General features: G+C 37.1%; 1 protein-coding gene across 5 annotated transcripts in view; it reads left to right on the forward strand.

The window, feature by feature from the left end:
- Window positions 1-22,507, forward strand: part of WDR7 (WD repeat domain 7) — a 277,915-nt gene that overhangs the window by 179,133 nt on the left and 76,275 nt on the right. For all 5 annotated transcript variants that reach the window (XM_045527974.1, XM_045527973.1, XM_045527977.1 and 2 more), the window contains 4 exons: window positions 8,088-8,274; window positions 18,896-19,013; window positions 21,526-21,675; window positions 22,257-22,339. In XM_045527974.1, coding sequence (XP_045383930.1) covers window positions 8,088-8,274; window positions 18,896-19,013; window positions 21,526-21,675; window positions 22,257-22,339 — 538 coding nt within the window. The remainder of the gene's footprint in view (window positions 1-8,087; window positions 8,275-18,895; window positions 19,014-21,525; window positions 21,676-22,256; window positions 22,340-22,507) is intronic.

Below are 22,507 nucleotides of genomic sequence, written 5' to 3' on the forward strand. Positions count from 1 at the left end.
TGCACTTAAAATAGTGTCTGGTACGTAGCAGGCACAAAGTAAATACTGAACAAATAAAAGGGTCATTCAGCTAACTGATGCCTGAGCTAGAACTTAAACCCTGGTGTTCTCTTGTCTCTCTCTCCCTCTTTTTTCCCACCCTGCCACCCTCCCACTCTTCCTCTGTCCCTCTCTTTCATTCATGCCATTCAACAGTCCTCCACCTTTGGGGACAAGGATATAGAAGTATTTGGACTATTCAATTAAAGATTTAGTAGATTAATGGATTTTTCAACACCTCTTTGACCTCATAAGCATCTGCTTCTGTTATTTTACTTCTTTATTACTGACCCCTAGACTGTCAAACAATTGGCACTTTTCCCCTCTAGGCTAGGCAGAAAAAGGCTATATGCATTAAGTAATAGCGTTTTGTGTGTTTATAGGAAGATAAGACTATCTCTTATTTTAGTCTGCCACCCAAAATACCTTATACCAAAAGGAAAATGAGATTCAATTTCACTATATGATATAACTTAGGTAATTTGAAATTCCATAGAACAGGAAAAATATACTTTGAATCAAAGAAAATTTGAATTTTATACTGTGCTGATTATAAGATAGAAAAAAGCTAATTACTTTGATTTAGGACTGTTTTAACTGATATTAATAAGTTTTAAAATATCTTCATTAATTTCCTAATTTGACAAAGTTATTTTATACTTTTTTATTAAAAGAAATGACTTTTTATGCAGTACAGGGTATGAGAAGTTTTAATAATTGCATTAACACAAAGCATCTAGCTATGGAAACATTCCTTAATTATTCCGTATCCATGAATAATGCATACTACATTGGAATTATTTTTAATCAAATCAAGGATCTGTATAAAGCAGAGGAATAGGATTCTAGATGGCACTCTGCCATCCTTGTTCTTTGATGGACATTAGCAAGTGGGAAAAGGCTTCATTCACTTGGTTACACTTTGAAATAAGTGGCCAATCATTATTAATTCATTTTGCACTCATTGTAATGGCATAAATCATCATAAATTCATTTGGTTTAAAGTGCATATAATATGTTCTCCCACAGGAATTTCCTTGTAATTGAGCTATTAATTAAAGTATTTTTTTAATATGACCTTTTTTCCCTTCTCTACTACTCAGAGCGAAGAATCGGTAGTGGCTGTTTCTTCATTCAGGATTTTCTTTTAAGTATGAGTAATGAGATTGTCTTAACCAGGCCAGTTAACTGACCCAGGAATGGCCAAGGCCCAAGAAAGTGGTTATGTGTATTTCCTACCAGCAATACAGCAGTAATAGTCATGATTGATCTCTCAGGGCTCTTTGAAAACTTCTCTGAAATACTATGGTTTTGTAATAATTCCAATAAGAAAATTTTATTCTCCCTGATAAATATGGTTTGGCTCTGGCTTCTGTTTTAGTTTCTAATCTAAAACAGTCCTCTCTCTGGGCTGGTTTCAGACAGCATTGGTTGCCATGAAATCCAAGTTCCCTTGCCACTAGCAAGGAGGTGCTCCTTAATTGAAGAATTCTTCCCTTCCTTTCCTGTCGTTTGCTCCATCCTTCCACATGTCCCTCCTTTAGCCTCCTCGGTCATCAGTGCCTGTTGCCTCCTTCTATCAGGTGTACTGGTTGCTAGAGGGCTTAAAACAGCTGGTTCTAGAATCTGCCTTTGGGGTAACCACAGGATTCCTATGAGGTTTTCAAGCTTAAGGGAAGCATGAGCAAGAAAACTCAGACAAAAATTTTTTTTTGAAAAGTAAATAAAAATTACAAATCAAAGGCTGGAAAAAAGGTCACTGATTTGACCACTCTTAAATGATTCTTATGTGTCATTTCTGCACAAATAGGAAAACTGGATAAAAAATACTGCATGAGTCATGTCTCAGTAGAATATGTGGTTGTAAGAAAATAAAGGTGTGAGACAACTCTGATGTTCTATTAGTGTACATCACTGGCAGTTGACTGTGTGTGTGTAAGTGTGTGTGTGTTTTAAGTGAAGAAAAGAAGTCTATGTTCGGTGCATTTATTGTTGTGTCTGATAGAGAACTAAAGGTACTACTCTCAGCTTCAGTCCCTACCCTTGCACTGGAAATGCAAGAAGGGGGGAAAAGTGAAATAGCAATATGAAAGTGTTGTTTATTATCAGACAAATGATGCTGAAAATAATTTGTGATGCTTATAGAAATATATAACTATAGTTCTTTATAGTTAATAAAGTGTTTTCATATAATAGGCATTCAATAAATGTAGGGTACATTAATAAATTGAGTCTGAGCTATGTGATAAGGATAAATAAATGCTCCAGAAAACAAATTCAACAAATTCATTAAGTAATAACATTAGAGCACAAGTGTGTGTGTGTGTGTGTGTGTGTGTGTGTGTGTTGTGGCTTGTATCTTAATCTTTTAAAAGGGCTAGCCATCATAAATAGACAATTTAAACATTGTCATTTTTTATTGGTCAGTTCATGATTACACAACATTCATCTTGCTAAAGCAACAAGTTAGCCATAGTATAATATTGTCAGCTTTTTAACCACAGCTCACACAGGCTTTGTTTTGCTATCTTTGTCTCAATCCTTTTCTCATTCTTAGCATTATACGGTTACAGCAAAGGCTAGATATTTTCTTGCATCTTTGATCTTTTGTAGCACTTTTAAAAAACAGTAAGATCAAAGTTGGGACCCTTAAAAAAATAAAAAACTTGAGATAAAAAGCTTGAGATAAAATAGCACTAAAATCTGAGCTATTATTATTACTCTTAATTACAGGACAACAGAATTAGTTTCTCAGCAGCTAGAGAGTAAGTTAATTGTGCTTTAACCAATACTGGACTATAGTGCTTTCTGCTTTTTAAAGGATTTTGTTTTGTTTTGATTTGCTTTCTAGTGTTCTGAGTCTGTCTGCATTTTAGTAGTTCATTTGTACATTTGACTAGACATACAGGGATGCCAGTAGTGAGGTTCTACACACTAAATTCTCACTATGAAAATGCCACAATATCTGTACTATTCACTTAGAGGTAAGAAAGACTAGTAATTTGATAACCTTGAATATGGCCCCAGATTGGCATGAATAATGCCAAATTCCATCGCATAACAAGTTGAATTAGGAGTCTCCTAGCATTCTCAGACAAGAGCCAGTGACTGGTATGAATAAAACCTCCGTTTTGTTGAAAATGGCAGTATGCCTAGCTAACAAACTACATTTCCCATCCTTCCTTGAAACTAGGAGAATTATTATATAAATGATTATGTAAATATATCAATCAATACACATATACACATGATATATTCTGGCCAGTGAAGCGTAATTAGACTTTAATGGGGAACATGACTTAACTGGCACATGTCCTTTTGCCTCTATGCCAAAACCTATTTCCTCTTCCTGCCTGGAAGTGGATGCTGTGCTGGGTGTGTAATTAAGCGTTTTGTGGCCATGGTGCAACTAATTCAGAGCCAAGACAATTACAGGGACCTTGGTGTGGTTATCTTTAGCTGTTGCACCAGTGACGGCAACCTTCTCATTGGGTGAGAAAAGATGAAACACATAATTTATATGATCTTCTGTTTTTGGAGATGTTGATAACTGCAGCTGAAATTAATTCAGAAGGAGAAGGAGATGGACTTGACCTAGGTCATAGAAGATGTAGTTCTGAATCCGTAGTTGGGTAGAGTGTTGTGAATACAACATGGTTGCAGAGATGCAAGTTGTGTTCAGAGATGTGTACTGGTCATCACACATGGTCTGGGCCACAGAGGCCTGGACTGCTTTCCCAGGGCTGCAGCTTAGCCACTTGCCTTCTGTGGTTCTCAGTTATCTCATTGCAAACAGAGAAATGTACCAGATTTTTCTAAAGTCCTTTTCAGTTCAGAAATTGTATACTTCTAATTAATCCCATTTGGCTGATGATGAGAAGATCAGAATTAAAAAGGCACTAGGTCTTGCCCTTTTCTAATCACAGGACAGCTCAAGTATTGATCTTTCTAAAATGAAATCTGATCAAATCTCTTCTTTGCTTTTTTGTTCCAGTGGTTTCCTATTATCACCAGGATAAACAAACTCCTTGGCATGGCATCTAAGATCCTTTGTGATCTGGCTCTACTAACCTGTCCTGCCTCAAGACTCACTGTTGTACTTCATCCCCCTTTCCCTCTACCACTGCCCTTTAGCCCCTGACCCATACACAAAATTTCCAGCCATGTCGAACTACGTGTAATTCCTTGATCTTGCTGTGTTCTCTCTTATTTCCTGGTTTTTACACATGCTGTTCCCTATGCCTAGAATGCTTTCTTTCCATTCTCCTTCCCTTTGATTGCTAGTTCATACTTATTTTTTAGGTTTTGGCATAGAGGTCACCTTCCCCTGGAACCCTTCTTATACCCCCCAAGATGGAGTTAAGTGCCTATGTCAAGTTCTGTCTTGATAGCTTGTGCTTATAAAAATTGTAACACCATTCATAATATATTCAAATTACCTGTTTGCTCACCTGTCTTCTGAATTCGAATGAATTTCCTTAAGAGAAGGAACTTTTATTCCCTTTTGTTTCTCCAACCTTAGTACAGTATGGTAATACTAAATAAATAGTTATTTTATAAATTTTTAGATAGATGAGTTGGGACCAAATTGTGGAAAGCCTTTAATGAATATCAGGCCAGTTGAACTTCTTAATACTGTCATGGGAGAGGCTTCTATGAAGGGTAGATGACAGCATCATTCTCTACCTTGCTTACTCAATGAGGCACTGTGGAATCGTGGTGCATTTTACATAAAATAAGTAAATATATATTTTTGTACAAAATTATATTCCATCATATACAGGTTAAAATATACAACTTGTACTGGGTACCAAAGGTTTAAGAAAAATTATGGGAGATAAACTTAAAATGCATAAAATTCTGTCAGACTTTTTCTATCAGTAAGGAAGATACTATCATTATCTTAATTTTAGTATCTGATTCTCTCTGATTCATCTTGCAGAGCACCTATGTTACGTGGAATTATAAGTTAGAAAAACCTTAGGTTGGAGAATACAATATAAGTTAAGAAAGGAATAAATTTAGCCATACCTTTCTATTATCATACAACCATTTTTAAAGGTTTATTTCGTAGTATCAGCAGGCAGAATAGATGGTTAGGAAGTTTGAAGTCTTAGGCATCCTAGATTACTGCTTCAGAACATCAGTGTTATTGCTGGTAGCAATAAAGTCATGAGCTTCCTATTAATCAACAAGGCTGGAAATCAGAAGGTTTAACTTGAAAATCCTTTTTACCTTGTGTTATTTACATAATTTGGAATAAGTTGTCTGAGACAGATGTGGAATTTTAACATTGATATGTCTTTATAATTCCAGAACAACTCGTTGGGGGGAAAAAAATCATTTACTAGTAGATTTAAAATATGTATGAAATGGACCATTTTTCTCTCTTCTTTTGATACCCCGCATATGGCCTGCCAGAGCTGTAAAAACTGCTGTGCCACAACTGTAGGGATCTTTGCTTTATGTTACCCGGAGACTATAATTTGAACTAAAGGTGAGACACTGTAGGGGAATTTTACTTATGAGATCATTGAGTGAAATAGAAAATGATTTAAGAGAAGGGGTGGCGGTGCTCTAGGGACCCTGTATCTCCTGCCGAGCCGCGCAGCCTCATGCAGGCATGGGTCCCACTTGGCAGAGCAGCAGCAAGCCCTCTGGCGGGCCATTGCAGGGCCAGGAGTCTTCTGGAAAACCCTTACTGATTCTCCCTTTTCTGTCATTTCATCGGAGGGCAAGTGATCACATCCTCTATGCTGTCCTTCCTACTTTGTCAGAACAGTGACAGAAAATATCAAGAAGTCAGCCACTAAACTGTTTATTTTCACTCTTAGGATTAAATTATCAGAGCACTGAGGAAGCTGCCTCTAGAGGTACCAGCACCATAGGCCCTTAGAAACCAGCAACATCCCTAGTATTGTCCGAGTGCTCCTGCCTGTAATGAATACAGGAATGCTAGAGTGCAGTGAAGGGAAATGGAGATTGAAATGCCATGAAACTTTGTATATAGGAAACTTTACTTCCCCTTTGCAATATTACTTACCAAGGAAACACCTGCAGGGAGTCTTACTGCTGAGATTGGAAGCCATTGCTACTGGTATTTCAGGATGTCTGCACAGAATAGCAGTTGGAGTTTATCTGTACCTCTTACAACTTCCTGGAAGTAAAAAACAGGAAAGTGGTAGATTTTCTAGACATTTTGAAATATCATCCTGACAAACTGGAGAAGAGAGCTGGGTTAGAAACGTACGTACAATAAAGGCAGATCTATTTTTCATTTTAGGTAAATAATGTGTGCAAAGGACTGGCTTGGTGGTTTGGAAGATGCAAAGTTATGTAAAGCACAGTTCCTACCCTCAAGGAACTGACAGACTTGCTGAGGAAAATAAAATGGAAATGCACAGAAATGTTCGTATTTTAAAATATCATGTGATAAGGAACACATAAGTGCTGGCAGAAAATATAAAACTGTGGATCACTTTTTTATTAAAGGAGTTTATTATTTTTCCAATCTAAAAGCAAAACATGAAGCTTTGCATATTATGTTTTACATGGTTAAATATGAAAGTAAAATTTATAAATATACATATAGTTTGAATTTGGGGTTGTTTTCTCAAGGAGACTTTATATACATGTACCTTTTTAGTTCAGTGCAGGAGTTGTTAACCCAAGGCTATGGCCTCTTTGAAATTTTTCTGCAAAATTGGTGAATATGTAGTTTTCTAAGGAAAGGACAGATGGTTTTCAACAGATTCTTAAAGGGTCCTATGACTGAGAAGAAATTCAGAAGCACTCATTTACAGAATGCCTTGACAGACTCTTATCTTGGCTTCACAAGACCCTTCACTTCTCTTTACCTCCATTTCAATCCATTTAACAATTGGCTATAACATGAAAAGATTACATGCTTTTATTGGTTGGATGTATTACATTATAGTTTATATGCCATGTTCTTAATCTGCAAAACAGATAAGCTTAACCTGTTAAACTAGATTCATTCATCAGAGAGCACTGCACTATTATTATATAAAATGGTATATTATTACATCATTTTACAGACAAGAAAACTGAGGCTCAGTGAGTACCTTTCTAAGCCTGCCACCTAATAAGTCATGAAACTGTGGTCAATTCCCTGTCTTAACTCTGAAGCTTGTGCTCCCCTTTAATCAGTATGCCATATTGTTCTATGATTTGTAAACTATTTTGTCTCCTCAAAAAACAAACAAAAAAGCTATCTCTTAAATTACAATGTGTTTTCCATAATCCCTGGTGTTTTCTTTTTTAAACATTTAAATGCCTTTTGGAGTAGATGGGGTTTTATGACTTAGTAGCCATTAGGCTGAAGTATACAAACTATCAGCATCATCTTCAATATAAAGTAATAAATGTTAATTAAAATGTTAATTAAACCATTTCATCAGATTTAGAAATAATAATGAGCTATTATTTAATTTGTTTAACAAACCTGTATGAAGAACTTACCGCATACTTGACGTCATTGTGCTGTATCAGTACATACCCCATAACATGGAGGAAAATGGATTCTTCGGGAGGGAGGCTTTTCCAGACTCCATGTTCTACCTTTTCTGTCCTTTATCCCAAAATTACCTGTTATGAGAGGTGTTAGTGATGGGAAGTATTTTACATATGAACTGTGTTAGATGCAGAAGAAAGGTTAAGAAATACAATATTACATTATTTGAAACCATCTCCATTTTCCAAAATGCTGAGTAGGGAGAAACATTGTTTGGAATTTAGGATCATCAATATGTGTTTTGAAGTTGCATATACTTATTTATATATATTTATTAATATTATGTAATTAAAACACTTTAGTCTGTGGTATAAAATGTTGTAGTCTAACTTTTCCCTTAAAAGAATGTGGCTGGGCAAACTATAAACTCATGATCTTTTATAGTGGAGGTTCAAAACCTTTTTCAGTTAAAAAAAAAAATCCAAAATTGTTTATATTTTGAAAGTATGCTTCAATGAAAACATCACAAAGGCAAAATTACTTTATTGCTCTGTGTTTTATGTTGTAATTTTAGGCAAGGCGTTGACATTTCTCCTGCTACAGCCGCCAAGCCCCAAACTTCCTCCACACAGCACGATCCGAAGAACAGCCATTGATTTGATTGGACGAGGTTTCACAGTTTGGGAGCCTTACATGGATGTGTCCGCTGTCCTTATGGGGCTTCTCGAACTTTGTGCTGATGCCGAGAAACAACTTGCCAAGTATGTGCTGGATTTCAGTTAATTTAATTTGTTTTTTTTTTTTGCTTTGGGTATTTTTTGTTTTTGGTGAGGTCATCGTTTACTCTTTATACTTTGTGTATTTCTAGTAGACAAACATCTAAATGTATGAAATTTTGGATGTGAACAATGAAAGGGAAACATGTTTCTGTAATTTTAACACAATTGAGATTTAGCACTGAGCCAGTGAATGATCTGTGACATAGATTTCAAATTGTGTTTATTGTACCTTGAGATATTACCAGTTGATAATATAATAGTACAATTATGTTGTTTATAAGGAAAATGATATATATACTTGATACTTGATCAAAAATGATTTACTGGTGGAATACATAGCCAAATTGGGGAATTACTCATCTGCACTCATATTAATTTTTAAATCAACTGTATTGAGATTTCATTTGCACATAGTAAAAGACCAGCCATATGGCGGTTGCAGTGATCTGGGGAAGCAATGATGAGAGAGTAATGCAAGAGGAAGATGAACTGAGGGAGTTGCTAAAGTGCAGTAAGTGGGAAACACACGTGGTAATCAACTGGCTAGGATTGTCAGGCTGGTGGTGGTGGTAGAGACAAGTGTTGGCTTGAGAACTCAGCTGCCTCATTCCTGGAAGAGTTCTTTTTTTTTCCCCCTCCTTTTTTGGTGTATAATACACATAACATGAGCTTTATCATTGTAACCATCTTAAAGTATACAATTCTGTGGCATAAGTACGTTCACGATGTTGTACAGCCATCACCACTATGTAGTTCTACACAGTGGTCTCTCCGAATAGAAGCCCCATACCCATTAAGTAGTCCCTTCCTATTCCCCCTCCCACCAGCCCCTGAAACCACTAATCTGCTTTGTGTCTCTATAAATTTGCTTATTCTGGATATTTCATAGAAGTAGAATCATACAATATGTGTTTCTTTGTGACTGGCTTTTTTCACTAGCATAATGTTTACAAGGTTCATCCATATTGTAGTATATATCACTGCTTCATTTCTTTGCTTAGCTGAATAACATTTCATTTCATGGTGATATCACATATGGTTAATCCATTTATCTGTTGATGAACATTTGAGTTGTTTCTACCTTTTGGCTGCTGTGAATAGAGCTGCTGTGAACATTCATGTGTAAGTATTTGTTTGAACACCCGTTTACATTTTTTTGAGTAGATACCTAAGAGTGGAATTACTAGGTCAGATACTGATTCCATGTTTGACTTATTGAGGAACCCCAAACTGTCTTCCACAGTGGCTGTACCATTGTACATACATTCCCACCAGCTATGTGCAAGAGTTCCATTTTCTTACATCCTCGCCAACACTTGTTTTTTCTCTTTGTTTTGCTATAGTCATCCTAGTGGGTATGAAATGGTAGGAATTCTTGAACTGTCCCATGATGCCTCCCTTAATGAAAATGTTACCACCACTTTGATTTTTCTCAATGACATTTCATTCTTGTCATTGTTAACCTTTTAAAAGACTGGAATTCTTTACTCTTTTCTTCATGGTTGCCTTTCCCATGCCCCCCAGTTCCCTTAGGTTCCAGCATACTTTGGGCCCCTGTAGTCTTTCTGCTGATTGCTGTGTGCTCAGGAGTGGAGACCAGAGAAGCCACTGAAGGCTAGAATGGAATGCTGTGGCTTTGTCTACAGACTGGGCATTCCCAGACCAAAGTCCCAAGATTGGTTGGTAGGAGGCAGGTATTCATTTCTAATGTAGGCAGCTGCCCTCTCCTGTTACCTCCTGTCATACCACCACAGTCCTATGCCTCACCTCTGTGTCTCCCTAGCTGTATGTTTTCCAGCAAATTACCTCACCTCTCTGCATCTACAAGTTGGGGCTAATTAAAGTGCCTGTCTTGTAAGGTTAATGTTAGATGAGTTTATATTTGAAAAGTGCTTACCTTAGAAGAATGGTTAGCACACATTAAGAGATTAAATGGCTATTACCTGTGTGGTGGTAGTACTGTTGTTGATGACATTGTTATGGTTCTTGTGTTCAGCAGATCAAGAGATGCCCATTTTCTAGAATGAGCAGTTTGGCATAGTGGTGCCCAGCATAGTTTATGGATACAGGAGGCTTGAAGGTTCTTGACTGAATTGAAGGATTAGGAGGGAATGTGAGCTCATGAGTTTGCACCAGGAAAATGAGGCATCTGGCTTTTGTGCAAAGTCCTGGAACAAATATTCAACCTTGGTCCTCGGATTGACTGCAGCTGGCATGTACACCCTCCCAAGAGTCAACAGTGCTGGCTTCTGTTACTGTAGCTCTCCTGGTTTATTTTGAGAAGCCTTCAACATTTTTTGATTGTCTAAAATTTTGCTTTGACCTAATTTTGTACTTATTTTCAAATCTGATCTAAACACAATTTGAACAGTATGCACTCCGTTTTGTTGCCTGGGAGGAGAGGCGATAGGTTTTTATTTTAAGTTCAATGTTTAATATTTTGTTTTGTTTTAAAATAAATTTACATTAAGCTTATATCAGCAAACTAAAGGTACACTTATGTTTTATCTACATGGTGTATGTCGACAGACACAAATACTATAGTTTTCAGTAAGCAATTTAAATCTTGCTATTACATCCTTTTCTGTCATGAAGATTAGTATGACTTTCTGTACACAGCTCTGAATAAATGAATGGATCAGCATGTAGCCTTGAGGAGTCCAATGTAATTTTCATCATGATAAATTGCATAATAAGCAAGAAAATGTTTGCTTATTAATCTATAACAAGATTTAGATTGAAAATGGCCTGTTACATCCATGACACACTCGGTCGGGGCTGCAGAGGACTGAGGTGGGGAGAGGAGGTGCAGCGGTGTGTGCAGGGGTTAAGTGTGCATCTTACCCTTGCGCTGCCCTGCTGGGCTGCCCCTCTCTGTGCCTGATTTACTGTGTACACAGTAACGGTGCTCAGCTGCCTTGCTTCTCTCGGTGGTGTTAAGCTTGCTTTATGAAGAAGCTTTTACGTTAGGCTTGTGCTTTTTAAAATTTCAGTTCACATTTTTTGAAAAAGGAAAAGTGTAGGCAGTGTTTCCTACTTTATTCCCATTCCTGTGAGTTTACAAGGGACAGGGATTTGTGGAGGGGGTCTGAGCTAGTTCTGGAGATCACGTATCACGGCAGAATTCCTTTCTGCCTCTCTTCTGTGGAACGACATCCCCTGTCAGAGCTGCTTCCTAAGAGGTCTCCTGAAAACCGTATATGCCTCAAGGTTAAGAGGCTATTTTTCCAGAATTGGTTACACCTTTATTTTAGAAATATGACTTACAGTTTTACATCTTTGAAATCAAAATATCAATGGTTGTTTTCCAATGTTTTCAGGTATTTTAACAAATTTTAAACCATATTTATTAATTAAGCAAGTATTTATTGAGTAACCAATATGTGAAAGGGACATCAGGTATTATCTGTGGTGACTAAGTTGGGCCAAACAAAGATCCTGTTTGCAAGGCACTTGCGGTCTTATAGGAAAGATAAGATCTGCAGGAAGATAACCATGACACAAAGTAAGGAGGCGTGTAAAAGGTGTGGGCATTCAGGGCACAGTGAAATGAAGCACACTGGGTAACCAGAGGGAAGGAAGAGTTTCAGCTGAATCTTTCTTTTGAATGATTATGAGGGAGAAGCACAGGCTCACAGAAGAACAGAGGTGGGACGGCACAGCATGCCTAAAAGATGTTGACTAGTCCCTTAAAACATATGGTGAATGGAAGTAAATACTGGTTTTAACTAATTTTATTTATTAATTCCTTGCAGAATTTAAACTGGGATTAGCCCATCTAAAACTCCAGCATAATTTCTTTCCCAGGTTTCTCTGGGGAATAAAATTAGGGACAGAAAAAGGATTGGCATACCTTTTACTTCATAACAATATTGCCACGGTGCAGGGGATACAGAGGTGTGGGCTGCCGTCCTATTGAATGCTCGCTATCTATGAGTTTCTGTGCTACACACATCACTGATGTTCTCATCTAGTTATAGAGAAGCTCAAGAAATAGGCTTTGGCATCCCCATTTTGCAGATGAGAAAAAATGAATACGAGAGAGATGCTGTCTCTTATCCACAGTAACATTATAGTCAGTGAAAAAAATAGGATTCAAACCCAGGTCAAGCTGACTCTAAAAGCCAGAGTTCCCAATGCTGTGCCATTTGGCATTTAGAATCTTAACACTCACAGAATTGAAACAACTTATTAAAAGAGCATAAATGGATCAACTCAGAATTTTCAGTGTAATTTCAGATTTTTTAAATATTTAATCATTTCATCAAAGATTGTGTAGCTTACAGAATTTTAAAGCCTTATTTACATATCAGTACACTCAAGTGCTTGTGCTATGCATTGTGTGTTTATTCTTATTTATTCATAACACCTGACAAATGATTTGCATGCAGTAAATGTTTAATAAAGTCATGGAATTTTAGAGATGAAAATCTTCAACAGTATCTGATCCAGTGCCCTCAGTATGCTATCGTATTAAGTAAAAATAAACTTTAGAGAGGTTAAACAACTTGTCTGAAGTCACACCAGTACTCTAGGGGCTAAGACTATCAGGTTTTCTGATTCCTATTTTGCAGCTCTTGTACCATATGATTATAAGGTTAGTTATCCACAGGTAAAATCTTTTGTGAGGAAAGTTTTAAATGAATGAGGATGGGCCACTCATTCAGGATCAACTCTTGAATAGAAAATTGAGGGTGTACTTTATTGAAATCATAGATTGAGCCATCCCTGCTAATTGTAAGAGAAATAGAAACATATATGAAGTACTGTCTTGGGTAGATTAAAAAAATTTTTTTTCAGAAAAATATTAATAGAAACATATAAGATCATCTTTTTTATAAATCCATAATTTTGTTCAATCAGCATGGTCATGTACATATTGATTTATAAAATGTTAGAAACAGTAGAAAATCATACTTTATAAAGGATTAGAAAAATTCTTGTGCCCTTGCAAGGCTAGACTTACATCTGTCTTTGTTGTGGTCCATGATTTGATTCCGTTTGCCTGGTTCATATTGCAGAGCCTATACTCTGAGAGAGAGCAGGACTGGCCCGGCTGCTGAAGGGGGCGGGGGGGGGGGGGGGGGGGGGGGAGGGGTGCGTGCAGGCTGCCATCACAGCTGAAGGACATTAGTGAATTACAGCAAGCCTACTGCTTTTCTGGGGTGGTCACAGCTTACCAAACATTAAAAGAGAAATATATAGTCCTTGGAAACCACACATGCTTTGACAACATGCAGATAATCCATACGTTAGATTCTTTTTGAACTATACAGAGTTGGAGGAAAAAAATTGATATTTTCACTCAAATCTCAACCATATTTCTTAAATTTGGGGGTTGGGGAGGGAAGAAAGAAATACAGCATACAAACACTAAGATGATTTAGGATTCTATATTTAAACTATTTGTCCTGTTCCCATGAAATTTAGTTTTAGTAGAAAATTCATAATCTGAGGAAGCCTTATTAGTTTCCTGTTGACACAGGTTTTTATTCATTGTAAATGTGTACAGCATATAGGAAATGGGTCTAAAAGATACATATTTGGAGGAGGAATTGCCACCTATGAGTTATAAAATTAAGGTACAGTATGACAGAGAGGTATTGAAAGATTCCTCATTAAATTGAGGACAAATATTAACACACTTGTTTAACCAGAAAGGGGGAGGATGGAAATCCCAGGTGCTATATAATTAAGTGAGCATTTTCAAAATAATTTTAGTCTTCTTTGTTTTTGATAGAGATTGTTTTCAGTACAACATTACTGTTGGCCAAGATTTGAGGCTATTCAATGAAAGTTTATTTTCCCCCCTGAATATTCGCTTACAGTATTCCTTAATTTGACAGATGGTGAAATCTGACAGTTTTAGATGTTGACATTTAACTGAAATGTTCTTACCTGTAACTTTTAAAATGCTTTTACCACAGTGGAGGACGCCTTAGAGCAGAATTAATGAGTAGTCACGTAAAGAGTGAGCTCAGCCTGAGTGAACTATTTTTCTATTCATATTTTTTATTTATAATATCTGTCACCTCTAGTATTTGGGATTGCATGTGTATACTGAAATGCTGAGTAAAATAGAGAGTCCATGTCCTATTTTTTTTTTTTTTTAGAATAAAGACTGAAACCAAGACCCAGCCTGTAAGCCTGTGTAGCAAACGATCCGCATAGCAGGCAGATAAGCAAGATCAGATGGAAGGAGTGAGTTCTGTGTTTACATGCAGGTTCCAAAATAAGACAGACACCCCTTTAATTTCAAGCCTCTGATAGTATGATCCTTCTTTATTCAGGTAGAATCCCACATTAAAATATATCACACACAATGCACTCTTGACTTTAAAGATAAGTACATGTAGAATTAGACTTTGTCTGCTGGGACTACCGAATCAATTACTTTGACTTCATTGCCAGGTCAATTCAGTCCAATAACTGGCTTAAGTGATTTTTTTCCTTCTCCTGAATTTGCCAGCTAACTTCGTTTAGTACATAACTATTGAGCTACTACTATGTCCAACAGCTCTACTAGATACTTTGTGGGGGGATATGGGGGACACACATGATGAGAAGGCATGGCCCAAATATGCACAGAGTTCACAATATAAAACTAATTCATAAGGCCTGGCAGAATGTAATTCAGTATTAGGGGTCCGGATTGAGTGGGTTTGTTGTCAGTTGCTTTTGTTTCAATAGAAGGTAGTTGAGTGCTATAGCAATTGCAGAATACTATGTGAGAAAGACAAGAATTGAATAGAGAGGAGGGAGGAGAGGGTGCCAGTGGAGAAATGGGTAGAGGAGAAGCATTAGCAGCATCCTGGAATGAAAAAAAGGAACAGAATTTTAGGGCCCAACTTTGAAATTGGCTCCTGGCCTTAAGAGCATTGATGTTAAAAAAAAAACCGGAGTTAAAAATTGGTGGAACTAGATTACGGAGGGCCTAGTCTCAAGTCAGGGAGTTTAAGATTTTGTCTCAGAAGTGGTAGGAAGCCACTGGAGGATTTTAAGCAGGGTAACCATGAAGTAAAGTCGATGCTTTTGAAAGACTGTTCTGATGGTGATGCCTTGAGTAGACTAGAGGAGAGACACAGGTTTCTCTTCTTCCTCTGGGCCTTGGCCACCTTTCAGCCGTCACACTTGGAACCCTTCCACTTTTGCCCTGTGGATGCCCTGCAGGTCACTGCAGAGCCTTGAGCTCAGCGCAGTAGAACTACCCACCTTCCCAGACTGCCAGACACCAAAGAAGGGAATCACTTGAATGCACCCTCTACAAATTGTCGGGTTTTCCAGCTTCCTCTGAGCCCAGTGGGCAGTACGTTTACGTGTCTTTGGTTCCCTTCCTTCCCCATTGCCCCACAGCTTCTCTTCCAGATCCCACCACCCAGCACCAAACTTTACCACTTGTCTTCCTGTACAAAGTTTAGTTGCTGAAATGACAGAAGGGTGATGTGTGCCTAGGGCTTCAACTTGAAGCCAGTGACCCGCTGGTAGTTGATCTCATTTTCCTTTCACTTTGCTTCTGTTTGTGAGAGGCATCCTTGGTCAGAATAGTCCTTTATTGTACATATAATATAGGTCAGAGGCAGGGTTAGATGTTTTTTCACCTGTTACCTCATGCAGTCTTCTCATGAATACTGTGAAGTAGGTATTTGAATATACCCATTTTACAGACATTATGCTCATTCAGTCTAGGGTGGCCGTGGGGCACAGCATAAGGGTAGGAAAAAGGTATCTACTTGCCATTGTGGCATGAGCCTTGAAAATTGGTCAATTGACCACCTACACCCTCAGGTGCGCACGTACACGTTTGCATTCATTCATTCTCATCGTCTCTGTGTGTGTGTCTCTCTCTGTCAGCTTCTCACTAAACATTTCTTCTCCATGCAAAGAACATACAGGGGGGTGGACGGAAGGACCTGGAGGTGGGCAGTGATTTTGCTAGGATCCTGTTTATGTGAGTAGAACTCTGGTTTCCAGTGGCAAAGTGTCCCAGCAGCACACAGCTGGGGATGGACTGGACTCTCTGGACTCCAGGAGGAGACTGTGTAACTCTTGTCCTGCAGGGGCCAGGCCCTTTCCCTTAGCACCTAGGGAGCAGAACAGGCATCTAGCCATGAAGTGCAGCCAGAGTAACCTTTTTCCCTAGTATTACATTTCTCTCCATACAACCCAGCTCTTTGGGCAGCTGTATCACTTACATACATATTTATGTTTCAGACACACAACCCTCAGCAGTTCACAGCTCGTTCCAGCAGCATATCATCGCCTGTCCCACACCTATAAAGTTGGTCGTTCTTGGAACCATACATTTATTTAGCTGAATTTGATCTTTGTGAGGACTTATAGATCCCAGTACTTAATATGATTTCTCTCCCTTACAATTTTTTATCCACACCAATTGATACCTGTGCATCCTGTACCTTTATTCAAACCACTATTAATATTGAATAAAACAACAAAAGTCCAACTATTTAAAAGATACCACTAGAAACCTTTCAAGAATGCAATCTAACTATTCATCTAAAGCCACCGAGTTTAGTCCTATCACCAATTCACTAATCCAGTTAACCACAATATCTTCGTACCCCTCCCCGTTTATTTTCTACAAAGGCCGGCTTTCCTGAAAGACTTTACAGGACTACCTTGGCTCCTCACTTAACTTCTCTGGACCGAATTTCTCATTTGTACAAAGCCAGTATCACCTACCTTATTGGGATGTTCGGGGGTAGATGCAACAGGACATGAAATAGCACAAGAAGGCCTGGCATCCAACCTAGACCTTGGTTCTACGTCTAGTTCTTTCTGTTCTATATCTTGCCTTCCAGAGGCAGGATGGGCTGCCCAGGAGATGGACATTCCCTTCCCCTAGCTGACTGCTTGTCAGGACTGTTGCCTGGGAAATCTTTTCCAGCTCCAGTGTTCTGCGATTTTATTGATCAAACCAAATTTGATTTAGGTTTGTTCAGAATTATTCATTACCATTTCGGTTTGGTTCAGCCTTTTAATATCATCAACCGCTGTTCATTCACATTGATGAAAGAAGGTAACATCACAGGGTATCTAAAAAGTTTAATTAGCTTTTGAATGTTTTAAAACTTGATTTAAATATGGGTCTATAATCTAAATTTTACAATAATTATTAAGCAGTCCAACCCCAGCACTACTCAGATAGTAAACATTTCATTTGCTGAATTTTCGATAGTAAATTTTAATCCAGAAAGAAACTGCCTAAGTGCCTGTCCTGCCTTCCTGCTGAACATCTCCTTCCAGCCCCTAATGGAACCCAAGGCCACCAGGCTCTTCTGTGGGGGTTGCCCCCACCCACCAATGGCCGCTGTTTGTGTGATGTTCAGTGTGTGTTCTCTCGGCCTCACATCTTTCTTTTTTCGTGGTAAACATGAAAGAAAAATTCTCCACATTCCTCTCCTCTGGGTTCCTGCATTGTATCTATACTCAACATGGAAAAAAGAAGAGAGACAGTTATATTATCAGTCAAAAGATTTAAGCAGTGTAACAGTCAAAAAGAAATTATAAGCAGCCTTTTCTATAAATAATTTATCTCCTTTAACGATAATGAAAATGCCTGTGAAATCTTTACACATGAAGCACATAGACTTATTTAACTGGAGTGAGATAAATCTTAATGTATCTTCATATGCATATTTAAATATAAAAAATATTTAACTAGAGAAACTATAATTGAATCCCATACTAAGTGACAGAATACTCCTTGTATACTACAGTTAATGGGCAGATCACATGACACATTTTAATTAAAAGTCTTAATATTTTTCACAGTGCTTTATATATAATATAAAGGAGGCTTGGAAACAAGAATATTTATCATTTTATGTAGTAGAAGTGAAGAATGAATATAGCATTATTATCCTATCAGGCCGCTTGTATTCTCACAGTTTGGAAAGATTTATTTCATTGTGTACATAGTCTTACAAATAGCCTGGACAATGTCATGCTGTCTCTTCTTTATAAAAAGAGAATTAGTATCAATTAATATAGTTTTTGCATCAATACTAAATAACCACTGGCAGAGCATGCTGATTAGTAGATTGGTTCTAAAAGTCGAAGTAGCGATACTGAGAATATTTCAGGCTAAAAGTAATATGCAAACTAAAAATAATTTTGTCATTTTCAGTACTTTTGATAATTTTTTAGACAGGAATGAATTTTGCTTCCTTTTAGATATACAGCCTTAAATACAGTCTTTTAATGTGGCCTTATAAACAAACAATTAACTTTTTTAAGGAAAAAATTTGAAAATACCCAACATGATACTCATTCTTGCTTTTTTTCTGAGCTTTGTGATATGTATTCAATACTAGTTCTTGATAATTTGTTAACAAGGCGTTTTTAACACTTTGGACAGATGCACATACTGTTTTCAATCTTCACGGTTAATTATTCGATTTTGTATTTGATGCCAGAACACCCTGACTCCTAATCACTGCTCATTGTTGCAAGTCCATTATATTCTAACTGTGTGAGTGCTCCCATTGACCTTGAACTGACATTATAAGCTGTGTCTAATCTTTTCAGTCTATATTTCTAATGCTTCTTTTCTTTTTTTTCCTTTTTTCTGATCCCTGTTTAGCATCACAATGGGGCTGCCTCTGAGCCCGGCAGCTGACTCCGCCCGCTCCGCGAGGCATGCCCTCTCGCTCATTGCCACGGCCAGACCACCCGCCTTCATCACCACCATAGCCAAAGAGGTGAGCGGGACTTCCGCAGTGTGCTCTGTCTTCTCATTTAGAGGAATTTATTTGATACTGTAGGCTGTGGGTTTGTATCCACAAATTATCTTTCCAGTTTGTTCTAGAACAATGCAAGCTAATAATTCAGTGCTGAAATGAATGCATAAGGTCTGTGTGCTTGCACACTGAATTTCACACCGGTGCATTCATTACTTGTGCTTCTGTATTCATTTCTGAGCTCAAAGTTAATTCACTTGTAAATATTTGACAGTAATTTTTCACCCTGAAATCTAGCAGGCTTATGCAAATTCAGATGTGTTAAAAGTGTTCACATTTTTCAAGAGTAAGTACCTACTTGTAATCAAAACTAAACTTCTTATTTAGCACTGACTCTCCAACTGTAAACAAAAAATGTAAGTCATAAACTTGCTAATTGTTTTTCCTATTACATGCCACAGATAAAGACTTGAATGCCAATTGATTCCCACATTCTTAGTGTTCTAACTAATTGCCCACATCTAACTGAAAAACTAGTAAAGAACAATGAACCAATTATAGGATCTTTCCTATAGGTCTTAGTAGTGGGAGAAAAAGGAAAGGATGATAAGCTCCTAAATTTTTTTTTAAAGATTTGTTCCATTTCAGCTTGAATAATGTGCAGACTCGGTGTCCGTAGGGTATGGGCTCTGTCTGAGTTGTTTTTCCTGTAGCTATGATGAATTTTTAAAATACTAAATAAATACCTCTGAGCCTACTCTGATAACCTGAAACCTATTGGGCCCGTGTCTGCCCCAGAGCCATCCTTAATAGGCATGCTGGAAATATTTGTGACCTGAAGGTAGCTAGAAGGAGAGGAAGGAAGGTCCTCTTGTAGCAGCTTGTATAGGATTATGTGAGGCAGTGGGGCTTTGAATTCATATCTGAAATAAATTTGTAGACTAAGGGTATGTGTATTTTCTAATAGTGCGTAGTGTTATAAGAAGGTTCCACTATATTTAACATATATATGTTAATATATTTAAAATATATATTTTACAGGTATTATATATTTATATATTTATATGTATATTTTATATTTATATGTAATGTGTATATATGTGTGTATGTAAAATGAACAGTTTTATTAGCTGTAGAAACTTTTGCCAGTTTTTCCCAGCATTAGAATATGCACAGGTGGTAATATTAAATATACTGAGTAAGCCTTACATTAGTCTGACAGTTCCTTATATCAATTGTGTTTTTGAACTTAGTTTGTGCCATTTACATATGAGTATTTTTTTAATGAATGGTTAGAATACCCATGGCTTGGATTCATTCCACTCCAGCTTTTGGTTGGAAAGATAATTTTAAAATATTTTAATGTAACACTCCACATTTATTACCTTTTAAAAACAAGTTTTCAGCCGGGTGTGGTGGCACACATCTTTGCTCCCAGCTACTCCAGAGGCTAAGACAGAAGGATCGCCTGAGCCCAGGAATTCCAGTCCAACCTGGGCAACATAGCAAGACCCTGTCTCTAAGTATTTAAACAAACAGACAAACAAAAACATGTTTTCCGCTTCACTTTTTAATCCTAGAGTGTTAGAGTGAAATACTAAAGTGTTTCTTATTATTATTACTGGTCCCTGCCCCATCCCCATGCCAACTACTCCACGGCTAGTCCAGGGCCTATTAATGTCCTTTCTCTTCTGAGATGTAAAGATTACAATTGCATGGGAAGAATCACACTGAATGTATATTATTTACCATGCTCATTATTTTTGGAGACATGTTCATTTGTATTTCCCAGCTTGATTACAAAGCACTTAGAAAATAATGTGTGGGACACAGTAAGTGTTATATAAATATTATTTACAGTTGATGAGTGGTATAAGGGCACCTACCCACATGCAGCTGAAAACCTGTGTGTGATGTTTGACTCCTCAAGAACTTAACTACAAATAGCCGAGTGTTGACTGGAAGCCCTACTAATAATATACACAGCTGATTAACACATTATATATATGTATTATATACTGTATTCTTACAATAAACTAGAGAAAAGAAAATGTTAAAGAAATCATAAGGAAGAAAAAGATGTATTTACTGTGCATTAAGTGGAAATGGATCATCATAAAGATCTTTATCCTTGTCATCTTCACGTTGAATAGGCTGAGGAGGAGGAGGAAGAGGGAGGGGTAGGTGTTGCTGTCTCAGGGATGCAACTGTTATCTACCTCAGTACCAAATGTACCAAATTCATAAATCTTCAATCTGTTTCTTTTTAAAAATGTTATGGTAATATTGTATTAAGGTCTCATATAATATTGAGGAACTTAACAGAATTTTGTTAGACAGTACCAATTGAGTTTTTATGATATTAAATACTTTCTTTGCAATCAAAAGTATTTCCTGACCCACCCCAAGAGGTTTGTTTTCATTAATTCTTTTTTTTCCCTATTATATTAGTAAGTGAAAAATAAACCAGTGGCTAGAAAAGTACAACTGTATCAAGTGTCAGTCCTATCTACAGCATGGAAATGTTTTTATAGGTACACAGGCATACGGCTCTTGCAGCAAATACCCAATCGCAACAGAATATGCACACTACAACTCTTGCACGAGCTAAAGGGGAAATTCTGAGAGTCATTGAAATTCTTATTGAAAAGATGCCCACAGATGTTGTGGATCTTCTTGTGGAGGTAAGAATATCCTGTTTTAAATAACCTAAATTAAATACTCCAATGCGGTAATACAGATCAGCATCTTTACGTCCAGTATCTCTAAGACAGATGGATATATAGAGACTGAGAGAGAGAGAGAGAGAGAGATAACTAAAGTCAATTAACTTTTGTGCCATTTCTGGAGACCTTATTTGAATTTTCTCAAAGTCAAAATGATTTCTGTGTCCACTCACCATTCACATTAAATTGGTCTGTACTAGAGTAATTTTTAAAGGTTATGTTCTCTTTAACACGTTTCATTATATAGTAAATAACACAAAATGTATAGTGTGCTTGAATAAAAGCTACCTATACTATACATAAATATGAATTGACTTTAAACAAGTCTATTCTCTTTATTTTACTACACTGTCCTTAAAATTTTTTTCACAGATAAGAGAAAGGAAAGCCTATAGTATACACATGTTTAAAATTGCTTTTGCTTTGTTTTAAAGTAAATGCTAAATCCTCTTGGGCAAATGAAGCCTAAGTTAATCATTTAAATTTTGGAAAATTGAGTATTTGAAATTAATTTTAGATATGTGTCTTTTCTGTCAAAGGTTATGGACATCATTATGTACTGCCTTGAAGGATCTTTAGTTAAAAAGAAAGGTCTTCAAGAATGTTTCCCGGCCATCTGCAGGTAAAGAAGCCTTTAATAGCATGCAAAATAAATAATTTTTAGTAACAAATAATTTTTAAAATTTTTTGGTGTTGTTAGTATTATAGTATTGCTCAGTTGGAAATCTAATCATGAATTCCATACTTTCTAAAGTGATTTAGGCAGTGTATAGGCAAAAGCACAAATAGA

The sequence above is a fragment of the Lemur catta genome, chromosome 16, assembly GCF_020740605.2.
Source record: "Lemur catta isolate mLemCat1 chromosome 16, mLemCat1.pri, whole genome shotgun sequence".
Taxonomy (NCBI): Eukaryota; Metazoa; Chordata; class Mammalia; order Primates; family Lemuridae; genus Lemur; species Lemur catta.